This window comes from Schistocerca americana, chromosome 3 (genome assembly GCF_021461395.2).
Source record: "Schistocerca americana isolate TAMUIC-IGC-003095 chromosome 3, iqSchAmer2.1, whole genome shotgun sequence".
Classification (NCBI taxonomy): domain Eukaryota; kingdom Metazoa; phylum Arthropoda; class Insecta; order Orthoptera; family Acrididae; genus Schistocerca; species Schistocerca americana.
This window is the reverse complement of record NC_060121.1, coordinates 408,782,534-408,804,458: the sequence shown is the minus strand read 5'-3', so window position 1 is coordinate 408,804,458 and position 21,925 is coordinate 408,782,534. Positions and strand designations below refer to the sequence as shown.

The window sequence follows — 21,925 nt, the reverse complement described above, 5'->3', positions numbered from 1 at the left end:
CAAGTGACACTTACAGTACATGCACACACGTGCTTTGCACTTGGTATGAGTATGTATTCTGCACATTATGTCTGTCACTTGTTTGTGCAGAATTTGTTGCTTACAAATGTCATCAGCTATGACAACTCGCAACAAATGGAATAGAAATTCTCTAAGTAATTCACTACAATCTCATTTAATGCTTGTATCAAGTGTGACATTCACAGCAGAGCACTCAGAACACTACTGAACGTTCATTGGCTGTAGGAGAATGCCATGGTGTGGTGTAGAGAGTACCATGTATCACTATTACAGTCTGAGCTACGAATGATGGCAGTTCATGCAGGTCAAGAAACGGATGGGGATTGAATTGCTGCTGGTTCCAAGCGACACTTACAGTATGGACACACGTATGTGAGCAGTACAAGTCTAAACTAAACCTCCATCATTTGGGACTCCAACTATTGTCGTTTCCTTTTCCTTTCCACTTACAAATAGGGTGGGGGAAAAGTAATTGTCTCTATGCCTCCATATGAGCCCTATTATCTCTATTCTGATCTTCATGGCCATTATGCAAAATGTACATTGGCAGCAGTAGACTCACTCTGCAGTCAGCCACATGTTGGTTCTCTATATTTTCTCAATATTGCTCATCAAAAAGAACATCAACTGCCCTCCAGTGATTTGCATTTGAGCTGCTGAAGCATCTCCATTATACTTGCTTGTTGTTTGAGCTTACCAGTAACAAATCTAGCACCCTGCCTCTGAATCGCTTTGATGTCTTCCTGTAATCTGAACTGGGGCAGATCCCAAATTCTCCAACAGTACTCAACAATGGGTCGCACTAGTGTTTTATATGTGGTCTCCTTTCCTAACGTTCTCCCAATAAACATAAATCAACCATTGTCCTTCACTACTACAGTCCTTACATGCTCACTTCATTTCATACAGCTTCGCAACATCACGCCTAGATATTTAATCAGCATGACAGTGTCAAACAGCACACTACTAATACTGTATTCGAACATTATGGGTTTGTTTTTTTGCATAAGTCTCTAATAACTTACATGTTTCTACATTTAGAGCTAGCTGCCATTTGTCACACCAGCTAGAAATTTTTTGTATGTCATTTTGTATCCTTATACAGTAACTCAACAAGAACACAGGAACCTATTCTGTATGCCCGTGCCTTTGTTAACAATTGGCAGTGTGGCACTATGTCAAATGCTCTATGGAAAATATGGGATCTGCCTGTTGCCCTTCATCCATAGTTCGCATGATCTCATGCTGATTTGTGGACAGAAGCTTTTCCCTTTCAAGGAAATGTACAGGGCTATTACAAATGATTGAAGTGATTTCATAAATTCACTGTAGCTCCATTCATTGACATATGGTCACGACACACTACAGATACGTAGAAAAACTCATAAAGTTTTGTTCGGCTGAAGCCGCACTTCAGGTTTCTGCCGCCAGAGCGCTCAAGAGCGCAGTGAGACAAAATGGTGACAGGAGCCGAGAAAGCGTATGTCGTGCTTGAAATGTACTCACATCAGTCAGTCATAACAGTGCAACGACACTTCAGGACAAAGTTCAACAAAGATCCACCAACTGCTAACTCCATTCGGCGATGGTATGCGCAGTTTAAAGCTTCTGGATGCCTCTGTAAGGGGAAATCAACGGGTCGGCCTGCAGTGAGCGAAGAAACGGTTGAACGTGTGCGGGCAAGTTTCACGCGTAGCCCGCGGAAGTCGACGAATAAAGCAACCAGGGAGCTAAACGTACCACAGCCGACGGTTTGGAAAATCTTATGGAAAAGGCTAAAGCAGAAGCCTTACTGTTTATAATTGCTACAAGCCCTGACACCCAATGACAAAGTCAAACGCTTTGAATTTTCGGCGCGGTTGCAACAGCTCACGGAAGAGGATGCGTTCAGTGCGAAACTTGTTTTCAGTGATGAAGCAACATTTTTTCTTAATGGTGAAGTGAACAGACACAATGTGCAAATCTGGGCAGTAGAGAATCCTCACGCATTCGTGCAGCAAATTCGCAATTCACCAAAAGTTAACGTGTTTTGTGCAATCTCATGGTTTAAAGTTTATGGCCCCTTTTTCTTCTGCGAAAAAAACGGTACAGGACATGTGTATCTGGACATGCTCGAAAATTGGCTCATGCCACAACTGGACCGACAGCGCCGACTTCATCTTTCAACAGGATGGTGCTCCACCGCACTTCCATCATGATGTTCGGCATTTCGTAAACAGGAGATTGGAAAACCGATGGATCGGTCGTGGTGGAGATCATGACCAGCAATTCATGTCATGGCCTCCACGCTCTCCCGACTTAACCCCATCCGATTTCTTTCTGTGGGGTTATGTGAAAGATTCAGTGTTTAAACCTCCTCTACCAAGAAACATGCCAGAACTGTGAGCTCGCATCAACGATGCTTTCAAACTCATTGATGGGGACATGCTGCACCGACTGTGGGAGGAACTTGATTATCGGCTTGATGTCTGCCGAATCACTAAAGGGGCACATATCAAACATTTGTGAATGCCTAAAAAAACTTTTTGAGTTTTTGTATGTGTGTGCAAAGCATTGTGAAAATATCTCAAATAATAAAGTTATTGTAGAGCTGTGAAATCGCTTCAATCATTTGTAATAACCCTGTATTGTATTTGAGGTGAGAATATATTCAAAAGATACCGGTCTATAATTCTGTAGGTCCATTTTTTTGCTGTTCTTATACACAGCAGTCACCTGTGCTTTTTTCAAGTAGCTTGGGAGTTTGTGCTGGGTGAGAGATTTGCAGCAAATGCAAGCTAAGTAAGGGGCCACTGCTGTGGAGTATTCTTCGTAAAACCAAATTGGGATTCCATCAGGACCTGACAACTTATTTAATTTGAACTCTTTCAGTTCTTTCTCTACACCAGCAATGCTCATTACTATGTCCTCTGTATGGGAGTACGTGTGATGGTCAAACAATGGTCTGTTTGTATGATTCTCCTGCGTGAATGATTTCTTAAATACAAAATTTAAAACTTCAGCTTCAGCTTTACCTTTGCTATCTTCTATTGCAACACCAGATTAGTCAACAAATTACTGGATAGAAGCCTTAGACCCACTTAGCAGTTTTGTGTGCAACCAGAATTTCCTCGAGTTCTTGACAAGATGTGTTCCTAAGGTATGACAGTGGTAGTAGTTGTAAGCTTTATACATTGATATTTTTATAGACACACGAATTTCTATTAACTTCCATTTGTCATCATTTGTGTGTTCTCTTGAGCTGAGAGCTTTTCTGTCCTTAATCCCCTTACTCAGCACATACGTCTCCAGAGTGTGATTTACAGTCTGGTTAAACTTTGCCTATAATTCATCTATGTCCATTGCACTGGAACTAAATAATGTCAGCTCATTGTCTGCGTGGGATGCTAACAACTGTGTATCTACACTTTCTAGCAGAAATATTCTCCTAGTTTTCTTGAGTGGCTTATTAACATTCGTAACCAAAGTTGCCATGATAATATTATGGTCATTAACCCTTGACTCTATACGAACATCATCGGTTAGGTCAGGCTTGTTTTTAGCTACAGGGTCTAAAATATTTCCACTGCATATGGGCCATTGAACTAGCTGCTCAAGACAGTTTGCAGAAAATGTGTTAAAGAGAACTTCAGAAGACTGTCTGTCTGTGCTCCCTGCAATGAATCCATATCCATAGATGACCCAGTCTGTACTTGGTAGGTTAAAGCCACCTCCAACTAATGTTGTATGATCTGGGTATTTTCTCACTACTGACCATAGAATTTCTGTTAATGACTCTAAAACCATTACAGCAGAATTGGATGGCTGGTAAAAGCATCCAACAATTAAAATGATTTCACCTAGACCTGCTATACATGATTAGATAACTTCACTGTCACACTCAAATTCGACATCAGTAGAGACAATATTTTTGTCAATTGCAATGACCACACCTCCTCCTACAGTATCTAATCTGTCTTTTCAATACACATTCCACGAATTACTCAATATTTCAGAGCTTCCTGCTTTGGGTTTCAACCAGCTCTCAGTCCTGAGAATAATTTTAGTCCAAAAAGTTTTCTGGAGGGCAGTAAATTCTGGAACTTTGTTATGAATACTTTGACAATTTACAGATAAAATTTTGACAGTCAAAATGTGTCTCCTTTGAGCATACCCTAATTTCACTATCTGCGAGTCATCTGGCAAGTGTTCGTCGGAGAACTTCAACCTAACACCTAAAGTAAAAAAAACATTGTGTGCACTCCACAAGTACTCTGCTACCTGAGTAGCTGCTTCCTTTATGTTGTGTACCCCTGATCTATACAAGGGGAGTCCTACAGTTCCCCAGATAATAACCCAAGTACAGAAACTTGCAGCCAAGACCGTCACAGAGATAACAAAGCCTTTGATTGAGACTATCTACATGGTTCCAAACCAACGGAAATGAATCGAATCTGGGAAAAATGCAGCAAATTGTGAGCTCCGCTTGCACCCCATGCACGAGGCCAGTAGCCTTCAACAACTCTGCCAGCCATCTGTCTGAACTGAGGATGGCCTCAGAATCCAAGCAACAGGCATTGTTGATGCCGACATGAGCCACAACTTGCAGACTACTGCACCCTGGACCCTTGATAGCTTGATAGCTGCAGGCAAGCCCCCCCCCTCCTCCCCCTCCCATGCAGACATACTGAGTGCACATTGGCTTTCTTTCCAGCCCTGAATGCTATCTGCTGAAGGAGCTTCTTAACACGCCTAACACTGGAGCTCCCCATAACTAGTAAACCCATCTCCCCATTTGCCTCCTAGGACCCTGTTGAAGGAGTGGCCACTTGTCCACTCACAGGGTGAAGGGCAAGGCCAGATGGCCAGCCTCCACACTGGCTGTTTGCCTCGAGTAACAAAAATGCATTACCACCTGCTACTTATCTTCTTGTGAGGGCGGATCAGCTGTATCAGGTAAACTGGGAGATGCCTCGGCAGCAGAGGCTGTGGGCAAAACAAGCAATGCCTGAAGTGTCTCATGCAACATGCCAGATTCCCAGCCACAGCTACATCCTGAGGCAGCAGCTGGAAGATTATTGACTGTAGCCAAAAGCACATTCAGCTATTCATGAACTGCGGTCAGCTCCACCTGCGTTTGCACACAGCATGAACACATCCTACCCATCCCAGTATTACTAACTTAAGAGTTGACTAAAATGCACAGACAGAAACCTAGATATGCAACCTGCTAATCTCGTGACATGTCGCCAAAGGTGGCTGATGCCTTTGAGCTGTGTAGCTGACTGTTCGGTAGAAAAGATAAGTGCACTATCGGACTACATGACAACACTCTACAACTACAAAAATTAGAGAATAAACCACTTAAATAGAGAAATAACAAGCAAGAAATTTAAAAAATATACCACCAAGAAACACAGAAGGAACTAAATACATGACTTGCTCCTTCCAGGCGTCTACCAGACGAGTAAACCACTTAAATACAGAAGAAACACACACAAAATTTAAGAAATATGTTCCTAAGAAAACACGTAGGAAGCTAAATATGTAACTTGCTTTTTCCAGGTGTGTACCATGTAGCAGTAGCCAACTGCTTGATCCTTACTAGGCTCAAAACAAATGGTCCCTGGCTCTTCAAAACAAACATGATTAACTATTGTCTTACTGACTGCCTCAAATTACACTTAGTTACAAAATGTGGGAATAAATCTCTTAAATACAGAAACAAAAACACACACGGAATTTAAGAAGAAGCTAAATATGTAATTTGTCCTTACCAGGTGTGTACGAGACAGCAGTAGGAGCCTGGTTTCCAAGTGCTCAGGAGAAACCAACACTAGAACTCCTCAATCCCAAGTATTACAATAATATATGGGGGAGTAATAACAAATACATAGAATAACATGAAAGAAATTTGGTACAGGGATGGTCCACAGTTAGCGATTTATTAACATTTATTGATGGATTAGGTAGATTTAACAAGGAACTTGGAGATTATATACCCAGTGAAAGCTCTCACGGCAAAAGTAATGAAGACATTCATTACCCACCAAGGTATCAACAGATAAAAGAAACTAAATTCTCTAAGGTGCATAGTGGATCATTGCTAGGGCCTTAACCAAACAAATAATTGCTCCAAAATAATTAGTTCTTGTGATTTAAGCAACAGAGATCCAGGTATCTACAGATAACTCTTTTCCAATCAACAGTCAGGAAACATAGGACATTCTGGGGCAGGAGTCGTGCTCCAGGATAACAGTGCAACTAAATTAAATGACTAGGAGAACCTGTTTCATTTAATTTTAGTCTTTTTTCCTTAGCCTACCTTAGAATTATTTTTTTTAAAAATTGCACAGAACAAAAGGATGCAATTGGTTCTAGGTTCTTTAAATTTTAATGACAGTAAGTATAAATGGAGGCCTTTGGATAACATCTATTCAGAGATAATTGCACATTTTGATCACTGTATAATAATAATACGTTGCTGCGGTAATGGACTCTCGAGTCCGGTATGACCAGTGAGTGAGTAAGTAAGTAAGTATAATAATAACATGTTCTTTTACAGTTTCACTGAGGGGAAATAATGAATGTAACAAACTAATGAGTAGTGAGAATAATTTAAATGAAGTGTGAACCCTTTTAAATTGCAACCCTTCAGTAAAACAGATGTGAGAAAAGTATAAGACCTATGTAATAATAGTCAGTCCCTACAACAAAATAAAATAATAAATAGTATGTTAAACAATACCTATTCTACTGTGGTTACAAGTGCTACATGTAAGCATCATCATGTTCACTGGGGAGAGGGGCAAGAGAATAGATGTCCACCTTTGAAAGTAAGTTACAAGCTAACATCTAGTTATGCACCTTAGGACAGGACGGGGTACAGCATAAGTCTCTAACGTGGGCTCAGGAAAGAGGAAGGCATGTGGGCCACAGTAGATGAGTAAGCTACGCAATACAAAAATAATCTCCAGCTATAAAGGGAAGTAAGCTACTTTGAGAACAGAAAAGTGGTCGAAGGGTAGAAAGATACTCCCATCATGTACAAGATAATGCACCTCAATATAAAGTTGTCAGGTGGACCCTTTCAAAGGGGGACCTGTATCACAATGGGAGCAAAAGGAAATAAGGGGACATTATTACCATGTCAGTTTGGGATTATATTGGAAGTATTTTTCTGCATTAAGCAGTGTGTTCGACAGTCTCATGATGGTAGGGTGCTATTGTTATTCTAAGGCTTACTTCAAGATAGTAAGGCAGAAGAATTTAGCTGGATAGTCCAGTTCCTTGAAGTTCAATATTCTGCTAAGTGAAATAATGAGGACATGTGTGCCTGATCTCTATTGTCTATATAAGGCACAGGGGAAACACTCCACTCACATTTATAGACAGCAGACAAACCTGATAAATACTGAGGGGCAGTTAAATACCAGTTAGAGTGACAAGAATGTGAATCAGTATATTTGGGGATGACAGGTAGGAACTGCATAACAACATATAAAGAACACATAAGAAGCTGGAAGTATGAAAATAGCCATTCTACCTTTGCCGAACACCTGATAAAACATGGACATGAACCATCCAACATGGAACAAGACATGACAATTATTAGAGTGAACTATCACAACAAAAAGTTTCTGACATTACAAGAAAACTTTCATATACAAAGAGCCCTTGCAACAAAAAATACAGTACCTAATGACTAAATCCACATAAGCAATAATTCTCTGATCATCTTAGCCATTAAAACAATAACAAACAAACATCTGAAATACAACCAGAATAAATAATTAATGAATCTTCTGCTCTCTCTCTCTCTCTCTCTCTCTCACACACACACACACACACACACACACACACACACACAAATATCCATTTTAAAGAATCACACATGCTCTCACAAAGAACAACACTTGATATCATTATACATAACAAAATACGCACACACTCACACACACACACACGCACAAACAAACAAAGGAAAAATATTAAACCACACGCACAACATCAACAAGACGAAAGACAAATACACAGCGAACACCACTCACTGTAAACACACATATGTTGATCACAAAATGAAAAGTGCAAGTGATAGAAGAAGTGATGTGTTGTACCAAATGTGGGTTAAAGAATACCCCCCCCCCCCCCGCCACCCCCCCCCCCCCCCCCCCAGAAATTGGCCATCTGGAGCATGGGGACTAATGAACACATCTCCAGGTCCACACAAATGGGCTAACAGAATTTGAAATCGCAAGTAACAACGAAAATAATTTCACCTCATGAAATTTGTGCTACAAAAGTTGATTCTAATCTGAAAAATAAGAGAAGAACACAACAAAATGTAACATAGTAACATATTGTAACTACTATGTAATACTGTTATTCTACAAATAAAAGAAACGTGTATAACAGGCCACTGAAGATGCTTCAAAAATAGAAGAAGTGAAATGCTTATGGAAACAAACAAACTGCTTTTCATTTAGTTGGATAGATGAAACATAGCTCCATGAATTATAAAGCAACTAAGGAATGACAGAAAAGAGAAAAAAATGGCGATAATACAGCCATATCAGCATTTCCCATTAAGTTATACAACAGTTTCAAGAAAAACCATCTCAAACTCCATAAGATCATCCAACACATTAGATTCAATAAGACTTGCAAAATAAATAATGTAATTCTGAGATACATTAATGTAAATGTCAGAAACAACTCTTTGGTGGCACAAAGAATGAAATCTTTTGCGAATAGAAAAAAATCTGTTAGTAGAAACAGAAAGCATCCTGACAGAGGAAGAGAAACAAGAAAATAACACTATAAATATCGGGCTAACACAAGAACTAGTGAAGAAAGAAATAAACAACATAGTGTCCATGTCAAAAATAGAGCAAAACAGTAAACTTCAAACAGAAGACAACACCACTAAGAAATTAAAAGAAAAACTACAATCTAACAACATCCTAGTCACAAGGGCTTATAAAGGGAACAGCACAGCACTTATCAACAAAGAACAATATATACAAAAAAAAAACTAAGATTTCATCTCCTATAACAATATCACAAAACTGAAATCTGATCCAACATGTTTCCAGACATACATAAGAAACCACCTCAAACAAGAAGAGTACAAAATCATTCAGCAATAGCTAGTATCTTAAGTAACTTTCCAGACTGACAAAGGCATTGCAATGGAGGAAAAGGAGTATGAAGTCAAGATACCTGAGCCACAGAACTTCTGCAACTGCTTCCAAGATCCAAAAGGTAAAGTTTATAATATGCTACTAACATAAGATGTACACAAATTGACCATTACAAACGCATGATACACTTCAAAGAATACTGTCAGAAGTGCCCCAAGAAGTGAGATAACACTGCTCTCATTCTCTATATGCCTAAATGATCTGGCAGACAGGGTGAGCAGCAATCTGCAACTGTATACAGGAAACCACTGTCTTCAACTGGCTGTAGAAGGGTACAGGATTAGTCAGACAGAATTTCTATTTTCTGTGATGAATGACAGCTTGCTCTGAATACAGAGAAACATAAGTCAATGCAGTTGAGTAGGAAAAATAACCCCATTATGTTTGATTAAGGTATTAGTAGTGTGCTGTGTGACAAAGTGACATTGATTAAATACCTAGACATGACATTGCAAAAGTGATATAAAATGGAACAAGAAGATAAAGACAGCAGTAGCGAAAGTGAATGGTCAACTTTGGTTTATTGGAAGAGTTTTAGGGAAATGTAGGTCATTTACAGAGGATATCATGTATAGAACACTTGTTGCAATCCATTCATGAGTGCTGCTCAAGTATTTGGGATTCCCAGCAGGATGGATTAAAGCAGTGCTTCCCACCATTAGTCCGAGTGCAATCATATGTTAGTTATCATTTCCCTCTGCCCCTCCGCTTTGCGCCTAGCTAAACTTTGGAATGAAAAGAATTTTCTTAGAATACTTATATTTTTAAAATGACAAAAGATAAATAATATTTAGTTTTTGTAAGCATTTTATTATACCATAAATTAATGAGAAAATTGGTACTGCTTCTTCCTAACAACCTTCTTTTTACATACTGATGATGTAATTCCCAGTGAATCATGAGTACTTCCTGCAGCTGCTTCTCACAAAAGAAAGCTGACTATCTGCATTGAGGACAGATGCTCATTAAAAATGTGTTTACTCTGTACCACTCCTTTTCCTAGCTACACTTGCTTCACCCACACCTTTCTCCCAGTTCAAAATCAACTAATGTGTGCATTATATTGTTTATAAATCACTTTTTTGCAGGATTCCCTACTTCTGATATTGCAGAAACAGGAAGACTTAAAGTTGCCAATGTTTTGTGTCTGCCACTGTCACCAATAACAATAATATTTATTTATTTATTTGTTTAGCCGTTTGGTGCATTTCAGTTGATATGTGTTGTATAATTACATATAGGCCTTGACATTTTGGTTATAGAGAGTGTCTGGGAAGTAGGGACAAATATTTAAGTGCTAAATTTATTGAAAATGTAATTTATTTTTTTAATAAACACATTAAGTAAGTTCTCCCATTTATGTATGAAAAATTATATTCTCCACTTGACCATCCAAGGCCGAGTGGCAATGACCAATGCATTCGTTGAAGTTCTAGATGACATGTTCACAAACATCTGGTGGGATACCATTAATAACCCTTATAATATCCTTCAATTGGTGTATTGTTTGTGGTTTGTTCACATACACTTTTGATTTCACAAATACCAACAAAAAGAGTTGCGAGGTGTATAATCGCATGATTGGTAGGCCATTTGTGGTTGCCAATCAAGGAGATAATTTTTTGAGAAACTTTTCAATCAGCAGAGCAATCATTTCAAGGGATGTATGACATGTCTCACCATCTTGTTGAAACTAAAAAATCATCATTTTCTTCAACAAGAGGTAAAAACCAATCAGAAAGCATGGTTTGGTGATGGTCATCATTCACAGCTCCCTCATCATTTCCAAAAAAATACGGACCGATCCCTCCTCCCGCCCAGAACCCAACCCCACAGCCATGCATTGTGGATGCATTTTATCTTCCACAGTCACTCACAGATTTTCATTACCCCAAATTCTGCAGTTTTGCTTACTGATGTGCCCACTGAGGTGGAAGTGCACCTCAACTGAGAAAATTATTCTTTTTGTGAAGTTCTCATTCTCCGTTTGTCAAGCCAAGATCCAGTGAGCAAGTTGATGTGTCTTTCCATGAGCTGCAGACATCAGTTCTTACGTAAGTTGAATCTTGTATATAGGCATTTTCAGATCTTTAGAAAGCATTTCATGCAGTGAACTTGGTGATAAATTCAATTGTTGAGCTTATTGGCATACCAATAGTCTGGGACTTACAGTCACATTGTCACACGACAGCCATGTTTTCTTGTGTTCGAAAGGAATGCAGTCGTCGTGCTTTTTTTTAATGTTTGAAACAGAAACCGTGGTCTCAAACTTCCGGATCAACTACTGAACTGATGATTCGGATGGAATAGCATTACGTCCAAGTGTCACACGCAATTCATGGATGGTTGCCAAGGAACTTTCACTGTTTTTGTAATACATTTTTACCACTTGGATACGTTGCTCAGTTGTCATCTGCTTCATGACGGAAATAAACATCATACAACAATGCTCAACACACAAAAGCTGTCAGGCTACTAATGGGAGAGGATTGCAGATAACAAACAAGAAAAAGTCATGGCTGACAACCATCGTATGACATACTCCCCAGAATTCAGATTTGTCCCTACTTCCCGGACACCCATTACAACAACAGCTTTCTACAGCTTATCATATTTATAGCACAAATTACAGTATAATACATTTATGATACTGTACAGTGCATTCAGTTCTTTTTCACAGTATATAACTATTTCCCCTACATTTAAAGTTACGTACATACATTCATATTGTATTGTTTTTTGAATTGAATGATTGTTACTTCTTACCATATTTTTGGGTTTTCCTTGCAATAATCAGTAAATTCATTTACATAGTAAAATGGACTTTTCTGTGGTATTTCTCTGACTGTGTGCTTAAAGGTATTACTGTTTTTATTCTGCTGATACTATTCAGAAGGCAACTGAATAGGTACATCACTGTAATAATAGGCTGTGCAGCAGTGCAGTACTCATTACATAGTTACTGCTGTGTTGTGCTGTAAGTTGGTTCATTTACTGTTGCAAAGTGAATAATGAAGCAACTTCTGGTCTATTGAGGTAACTACCTACAACTCGGAGGCCTTTTCAGGAGATATATTAGTATATATGATTATATGTCTCAACTTTGCTGTCGTAGATGCAAGGTATAAAGTACAAAGCATGTGTGCAGTGTGTGGACTGTGTGACAGAGACATTCATACATTCATTTTACAAGCAGTAACCTCAACCATTTTGGGTAATGTGTTAACATTAGTATTTGAAAAAAATTACATAATCAGTATTATACTCTTGCAAAATAGTGACAATAGTAATGAACTCTTAAAAATGATTTAGTTTTATGACTGAAACACAGTTGAACCCCTTTATTTTTATCCCTTACAAAATTTCATTCTACCCCTTAGGCGGTAATTATTCCCGTATTAGCAACCACTGGATTGAAGGAAGACATTGAAACAGTTCAGTAATGTGCTGTTAGACTAAATCAATACACAAGTGTTAGAGACATACTTTGTGAACTCAAATGGGAATCCCTGGAAAGAATGAAACACTATTGAGAAAATTTAGGGAACAGGTTTTTGCAGCTGATCACAGAACAATTCTTCTGCTGTCAACATACATTTTGCATAAGGACGAAGAAGGCAAGATAAGAAAAATCAGGGCTCATAAGCATGAATATAGACAGTTATTTTTCCCTCTCTCCATTTGCGAGTGGAACAGGAAAGCCAATGACTAGTAGTGGAATGTGGTACCGTCCGCCATTCACTATACAGTTCATTCTGGAATATTTATTTAGATGCAGACACCTAAATAGACTACAATATCTTCTTAATGTTTGGAAAAATACACAAACACATCCATACAAGCATAACTCACACAGAGTGCTGGGCCCTACTGCAGTGAGCAGTGATCATGGCTGTCGTGGATAGTGGTTAGCATAAAAGAAATAAGAAGGGGAAGGAATTACAGAGTAGGTTTGGAGGGGGAGTCTGTAGAGATGTGGGCTGCTAGATGCATCATCAGTTGGCTGTGTTGAGGATGGAGGGGATGGGGAGGGCAAAGGGGGGAGGGAGCAGTGGAGGAGAAAGGACTAGGCAGTTGCACTGAGTGGCATAAAGCGTGTGTGAGGCTGGAGTGGGAGCAATGAAGAGCATAGGGACAACTGGAAGACAGGAACTAATGAAGGTTGAGGCCAAGATGATTATGGAAACAAAGGATACATTGCAGGTAGAGTTCCTAACTGCAAAATTTAAAAAAGCTAGTGTTGGCGGGGAGAACCCAGAGGGCACAGGCTATGAAGTAATTGTTAAAATTAAGCACAATGTGTTGTATGGCATGCTTGCCAAATAGGCAGTGCAGCAGTTCGTGACCAACTACATCCTCAACCAGAAGTACATCTCATATGAAAGCATTACCTACAAACAAAATCACAGTATAGCCATGGGCACCCACATGGCACCATCCTACACCAACCTTTTCATGGGCCATCTACAGGAAACCTTTCTAGCTACCCAGAATCCAAAACCCTTCACCTGGTTCACATTCAATGATAACATCTTCAAGCTGTGGACCAAAACTGAGAACGCCCTATCTAAATACCTCCAGAACCTCACACCATCTCCTCCATTTGCTTACTCAGTTCTCCTCAACCCAAGAAGACATCTTCCTCAATGTCATCCTCCACCTCAAGAATCGCTCCACGAGTACCTCCGCCCATATCAAACCTATTAACCAACATCAATACCTCCATTTTAACAGCTGCCATTCATTCCGCAACAAGAACCCCCACCTTGATTCTTCCCACCAACACCAGCTTTTCTGAACTGCACAGGTGGGAACTTTTTCTGTAACTTATCCTTCTGTAAATTTTGATGAAGCCAATTGTATGAAAAATACTGAAAGGCTAATAAAAATATTCTATTCTATTCTTCATTCCTGTAACCCACCCTGGCTTCAACTTTTGCTGATCTCTGCCCTCCACCTGCCGTTATGCTCTTCCCTGTTCCCACTGCATAGTCCTTTCTCCTTCTATGGTTCTCTCCTCTACCCTGGTAACTGTTCACTGTAAAATTCTTTACAACATTTCACCCCTGAAAAGAGGCTAAGAAATGGAATTTGTCTGAAATAAACTGGTTAGCATCTTTTAAAGCTCAGTGTTGCAACTTTGGCGAGGAAACTTATTATTTAAGTTCACACGCCTTAATAAAGCACTTGTATGTCCACTCACAAATAATTTCAAATTTTCCAACTTACTAACATCCTATTGTAACATTTGTTCCATAAACTGACTGTCAGAACTCAGCTGTCACATAATTTTCTGTTAGATCATTTCCCACATCCAACTGAGGTGCAGTTTTGTAGCCACCATGGCCGTAAATTTCACATAGCAGAGAATGGTATCATGCTTTCTTCTTTTTGTCTGTTTGTGGTAGATGCTCTTTGAGGCTGTCTTCATGTGCGCAGGTAGACACCTCTTCCTGTAAGAATAGGTCATAAAGTCTCTAACTTTATTTGCTTTGTCACTTTCATTTATTTCCTCATCTTTAATCAAAACAATTTTATCCATTTTGTCTTAATGTATTGCATCAATTCTCTTCAGTTTTCCTTCCCTCTGTCTGAGAATGATTTCCGTATTTCCTCTGTAATACATTCTGCCTCAAGCAAGAACTTCAGTGCATGTTGTACGCTACATATAAGTAGCTTCTTATCTTTCTGCTGTACCTTATTGTCCCTCCTAATGAGGGGAGTTGTTGAATTTAATGTGAAAGATGCACTCTGCTTCCAGCTAAAGCAACATTTACAGCAGTCACAGGATGATTCTACAGTCACATCAAGAGATGTGGCTGCTATCACTATCAAGAACCCAGCCCGTAGGTGGATCCTCATATCCAGTGAAACAGCATGGCCAGTTCAGCTGCCCATGGATGCCTGTTCTTCATAATACAGATCTGACACACTTTTCCACTGTCCCAAAGTGATGCACAGCATCTTCCTGCAGGTCATGTAATAAATTGACTATACGGTGGACTTTCTGGAGGCCCTCTGCCTGCTATTTCTGTAGCTTCTTCATCTGTTGTGTTGAGGCATGTTACAGCACAGTGTATAGTCCAGGGTCATGTTAACTGGCCCAGCACCAATACGTAGATCAACATGACAGTCTGTGAATGTACAGTCTGTGTAGAAAACTGGTCTTTGTCATCCCACTACTACTTGCTTTGGCCAATCCAACAGCACTCTTGGGAGCCCATATATATGAGTTACACTGGCCCTTGGACTCCTGATGCGGATGCTTTATTCAATGTTCCACATCTGGCCGGCATGCCATCCATCACAATGCTGGCAGACATCAAGGCAATGGCAATTGTTGTATTAATGGTGCACCAACTATGAACATTTCTGATAAAGATTTTCAGTTTACCTCCCATCAGTGGGAACAGCATTCAGCACCTCATAATCAGTCAGTTTCACCAGAACACAAATCCAGGCTTTAGAGATAAGGGAGGACCTTCAAGCCACAAATTAAAAAGGCACTTAAAAGACTTAGACAAGCTTCCTCGCAAATTATACTGACTACTGATAATGTAGACCAGTCCATATCTTACACAGCTGTTTTCACCACTTAATGCAGTATCTCCTGCACCTGCAGCATCCAGTACCACAAGCCATGGCTTTTCCATGCTGGATTATAGGTCCAGGTATGGACATTTGGATTCATGTCAGAATGGATACCAGAAACAGTCATCACCTACCAAGGACATTAGACGTTCTCCACCACAGTCAAAGACCTGCATATGCCAACATAATAGCCCAGGGCTGCAACTATCAGAACTTGATGATTACAAACATTGTCCTTGGCATGCAATCCCTTTTCCAACTACTACACAGAACAATTTCTATAGCCACTAATGACCCAACTATCTGTCACCACTTTTTTTGCACAGGCCTCCCATCCATGAGGAGTGATAACATAAACAATTATGGGCTCTAATGGACATGGACAGCTCTTACTGACACATCCAGCTCTCTGGTATTTTCTGCAGTGGACTCATACCAGCCTTGAACATCACCTTTGATGATACTAAGTAAAGTCAAATTTGGCACACCCTTACAAGCTCCACGAAGGAGCCTTTGCAGACACTTCAGCTATTGCTCCTATCACTGGTTTAGATTTTATTCCAGCCATTATTGTACTTATGGATCAGTTACTGGTGGGAGTGATTTAGTATACTTGGTGGATTGCAAGATGCAAGAGTTGACTGCACTCAGTTGACCAACTAGTGCACCACTAGCATGTGACTGCAGTCATTGCATGACAAGTTTCATTAGCAATAACTGCTGTGTTTACTGTTGAATACTATGCCTATCTTCATGGTGAGACAGAATTCTGATCTATGCTACTGACTATCTTCCTGCCTGGCCTTCTTTTCAGTAGGTTTGTGTTAAGCTGGTATTTAACTTGTGTTATGGTTTGGATTGTCCTGGAATGTTCTTGAACCTGTTTGTGATTTATCCTATCATAATTCCACTATTTCAGGCTTCCTGTGTCATGTATCTACTTATGCTCATCCTGGGCTACAATCAAAGAGCTTAGGTAAAGTTGAGTGGTGCAAACAGATATAATAATTCTTGTCTTCCTTTTTCTTCTGCCTTCTAATTCCCCCATGTTGCTTGTTGTTTAATTCCCCCATGTTGCTTGTTGTTTACTCCCTGGTCCCCTGTCCCTTTCATTATTTAGTTAGTCTAAAATGGCTTTACAACTATTACTTCTAGTACTATAATTTACATGGTTACTGTACTGCCTTGGACCTTGTACCACGATTTATTTCCTTGCTGTCTATACATTAACTCTTCTGCTGTCTTCACATTCATATATTGTCTATATAATTTCCACTCTCTTTCATATGATAGTTTACACAACTGACAGAGAACTTCAAATGACTGCAGTCTTTACTAATTTACATCTCATTCATCTCTCAAGAGCCTGTCTTTACGATTCATTGTCTACCGTTTCTGACATATATCACTTGACAGATATTTTCTCTCTCAATTTCTATTCGTGTTAGAAACTGATGACTATGCAAACATTTTACTAAAGGTAATTGGAGCAAAATCAATAATTGAATATATTTAACTGAAAAACTTTAGAAGCAAGTTATAACTTACATCACGAACAACAGCAAGTAGGTTCACTGACTCTCCCCGCATGCTGGACCCATTGCTGTGTATGTCAGCAAGAGTATAGAAATCTGTTGGGGGCTTTGTTGTAAGATTCAGCAGGGGCTCAAATGCACTGCAGTCATCTCCTCCATATAACTTCAAGGAATTTTGGTTTTCAGAAACTGTCAGCTGACATGGACTGCAAGTGCAATAAAATTTGCAATCAATACTTGAACTGCTGGTAATTTATTAATTATTAATCCCCTGTATCTCATCAGAAACTAATTAACTAAGATTTAGGGCATGTAAATAAAGACTTATAACAAAATTATTACTGTCTAAGGTGAAAAAACCTAAGCAAACCAACAAATTAATAGATATTTAAGAAAAACTAAAAATTTTACATAATATGAGATAAACAATGCATTTTGATAATTCAATGGTAAGTGATAGATGCTTTAAAGATTACATAAAGATTATAAGTTTTTGTACCATATTGAGCTACAACCAAAGCACACTAGCACCAAACTGTTTAGCCATAATAGTACTGCCAAATAATCTTGCAAAGATTATTATCACAATATCGATTTAAAATATAATGAATACAACATGATCAGATGAAGCAGGGTAATGAATATTTTTTTAAAAAAAATCTGGATGTTCTAAAATGTGAAACTATTATACTGGTAAGAATATAATAGAGGGAAACATTCCACGTGGGAAAAATATATCTAAAAACAAAGATGCTGTAACTTACCAAACGAAAGTGTTGGTATGTTGATAGGAGACAATAAAAAACACACAAACCCACACACAAATTTTGAGCTTTTGTAACGTAAGGTTGCTTCATCAGGAAAGAGGGAAGAAGAGGGAAAGACGAAAGGATGTGGGTTTTAAGGGAGAGGGTAAAGAGTCATCCCAATCCCTGGAGTGGAAAGACCTAAGGTAAGTCGTTCCACTCCCGGGATTGGGATGACTCCTTACCCTCTCCCTTAAAACCCACATCCTTTCGTCTTTCCCTCTTCTTCCCTCTTTCCTGATGAAGCAACCTTAGGTTGCAAAAGCTCGAAATTTGTGTGTGGGTTTGTGTGTTTTTTATTGTCTCCTATCAACATACCAACGCTTTCGTTTGGTAAGTTACAGCATCTTTGTTTTTAGATATATTATACTGGTGATTTATAGATGGTTGACAGTTCTTACAGGTTACTGCTAGATTAATGACCTGCCATCATTTATTAGCTCTTGTAGCCTACAGTACTAGATCCAGACAACACAACTTGCCTTCATAGTAGTAATGACCTCAGTAGCCTTGGTAAGTGTGTTGAAAGGATAAGCACTCAAGCATCTTATTGGTTTAGTGGATTCTTGCTGAGTGGAAACAAAATTCAGTAGATGGTTTTTACTCTAAAACACAAGCTTCCCTTAGATGACCCAATTTACACTAAGTTTTTGGGGGTATATTTAGATCGTAAATTGTCTCGGAGTCGACGTGTAGAATATATTAGTATTAATCTGTTTAAAATAATTTATGTGTTATGGCAACTTATGTACTGCTTGAAATATGTATTACAACATCCTAGGTTTCATTTTTCTGAAGTATATCATATGCTACTATTTTGTGGAGCAGCCCTATTTGTGTGCATGACACCTTAATACTGCAGAAGAGAGCCACTATTGTAATTACTGGTTCTTTACATACAGCCCACTATAAACCTTTGTTTTGTGAACAAAAAAATCATTATGGTAATAAACTTTTATTTTTCTTATTTATTTAGCCATCTTTAGACATTGTACAATATATAGATATTGTCAATATATATACAACACTTTTTATATAAGTATTGAAGTATTTATAAGCAGATATAAATAGCCATCTCAATACCTACGTGATCTACATAGTTCCATATATTTTTAATAAAATGCTCACTTGTGGTATAGTGCCAGTGTTCTTGCAAGTACACTTTATGAGTTTTTTCTGAAAGAGTGGATGTTATTTATTTCTTCAATTTCCTGTCTAAATTTATTATATTCTTTTACACATTGATATAATGCACTGTTTTGTTTCTCCTACTTTTTTCTTGTGCTGATGAAGTCAGTGACCTGACCCTGTGCTATGGTTGCAGTTTGTATTAATTTTTTTATGTCTTTTTTATGTAGCCTATGATCTGGAGTATGAACTTGCAAGAAACAGTCAGAATATTTTTGCATGCTTCAGACAGTTATGGAAGCAACCAGTTGTGAAAGATTCATTAAGGTTTTCTGTTAATATGGCTTTGAGGCTGTTTATGTATTCTTTTGACAAACACAAACACACAGGGATATCATTTAGGCCTGTTGAGTTTTTGCTTTTTCTTGCCTTGTAACATTTCATACTTCATCCTCTACTGTAAGAAGCATACCACTGAATGTACATCTACGTGGTTACTGCAATTCACACAGAAAAATGAACATAAATCCCTCTGTGGGAGCTCTAATTTCTCTTATTTTATCATTACAATCATTTTCCCTTCATAGGTGGACATAACAAAATACTTTTACGTTCAGAGGAGAAGAGTGGTGATATTGTGTCAATTAAAAATGACTTGTCCGTCATCCCAACTCACATATCATACCCATGACACCCTCTTGCCTATTTCACAACAATACAAAATGAACTGCCTTTCTTTGAACTTTTTCGATCTCATCTGTCACACCTATCTGGTAAGGACCCACACTGTGCATCAGTACTCCAGAAGAGGACAGAGAAGAGTAGTGTAAGCAGCGTATTTAGATTAGTTGCACCCTCTAAGTGTTCTACCAATGAAACACAGTTTTTGGTTCATCTTCCCCTACATTATCTATCTGATCCCTAGGTATTTAGTTGTGCAGACAGCCTTTGAATTTGTATGATTTATCATGTAACCAAAATTTAACATATGCCTTATTTATTTATCCATAAAATCATCCTCATGATATGGAATACAACTTATAGCAATACACAGCTGAAGGAGCATAAACCTTTTTTTACATAGATTTCTAAATACGCATCCCTTTTAAAGGACAGTATATACATACATTCACATTACAATACTTTCTAAGCAGCAACCTCTATTTTAAAGTACAAAGTCAACCTGAGAATTGCTATTATTTAACCAACTTCGCTAAGTCTGACAGATATGACTGAAACCCTTCATTGGAGACTCCTCTTATACTGTAAGCATCTAGTTCACATAGGAGCAGTGTGTGATTGATCAGATCAAATGTCTTTGCCAGATCAATGAAAAGTCCAAATGCATAGTGTTTTTCATTAAATGCAGTATTATCTGATCAGTAAATGAAAATGGAGCCTCATGGGTGGATTTATTTTTATGAAGGTCAAACTGTTGTGCTATTAGGATGGAGTTATTATCAAGAAAGGTCATTACTCAAGTATATACAATTTTTTCCATTATTTTGGACACATCTGCTTTTCCCCTTTCTTGTATAATGGATCTATCTTGGAAGTTTTCAGTGGTTGAGGGAAAATGCTTGTACCCATTGAGCAGTTTTAATCAGCAACCTGTTTTATTACACAGCTAGGTAAACCATCAAGGCTATGTGATGGAGTTTTTCATGCTCCTAATAACTGTGAGAACCTCCTCCAGAGTTCCAGATATTATTACACTTTGGAGGGAAAGATGTTGGTGGAGAGTGACAAACTGAAAGATACCTAGCAATTCCAGAAAAGTGTTTACTGAATTCATCACAAGTGTGTTTGGTGTCTGTAATTTGTTGGTCATTATACTGAAGAGATTCTGTTGTTTTCTGTTTGACATCACTTTGTAAATTTTTCTGGCAGTATCCCACATGGCTTTACATTTTTTGATAGACCCGTTTATGTAGGCTTTATTTGCTACTTGTTTTGCTTTAGATATTAATTTACAGAGTACCTTCTTGGGCAATTTGAAATAACTGTGGAAATTTGGATCATCTGTTTTCATACATTGCACAAAGTGTGACCTCTTTGTCTTACATGACATTCTTATACCCTTTTTGATCCACCTATTATGAGTTTTCCTGGCTGCATGTTGTATTTTGATTTGTTTTACTTGAAAGGGCACATTGAAATTATGACCCACTATGTCAAGGAATTGTGAAGTTTTCTTATCTACATTATCTTCCTTGTAAATAACATCCCAAGACTGAGATTGAAGTAGATTTTTAAATGTGCTGATATTGTTAGAATTTCTGATATGTCTTCTGTAGATGAAAGTAGCTGATTATTTGTCCTAAACTAAGCCATAACAAGATACCCTGATGTTCCGAGAGTCCATTGGATCAGTCAGGACATTAATAAATGGGAGATATTCTGGGTCCAGAAATATGCCATCCATACAACTGCTTGAATTACATGTTATTCTAGCTGGATTCTTCAGTACTTTGGATTCTTTAGTACATTTTATATATTGAAAGTTACTATGAAATTAATGACATCACTCACTGTACATGAAATGTCACTAAAATTTACATTAAAATCCCACAAAATATGGTTTTATTACCTTTGCATTTGTGAAAATATATGACACTTTCAAGCCTGTTTAGAAACTGTGATATGGTGGTAACAGAATAAT

General features: G+C 38.4%; 1 protein-coding gene across 1 annotated transcript in view; it reads right to left on the bottom strand.

Moving 5' to 3' along the window:
* LOC124606120 (meiosis-specific with OB domain-containing protein) overlaps positions 1-21,925 on the bottom strand; it is a 249,243-nt gene that overhangs the window by 183,068 nt on the left and 44,250 nt on the right. The window contains exon 4 of the mRNA XM_047138084.1: positions 17,343-17,535. Within this exon, the coding sequence (XP_046994040.1) occupies positions 17,343-17,535 (193 nt within the window). The remainder of the gene's footprint in view (positions 1-17,342; positions 17,536-21,925) is intronic.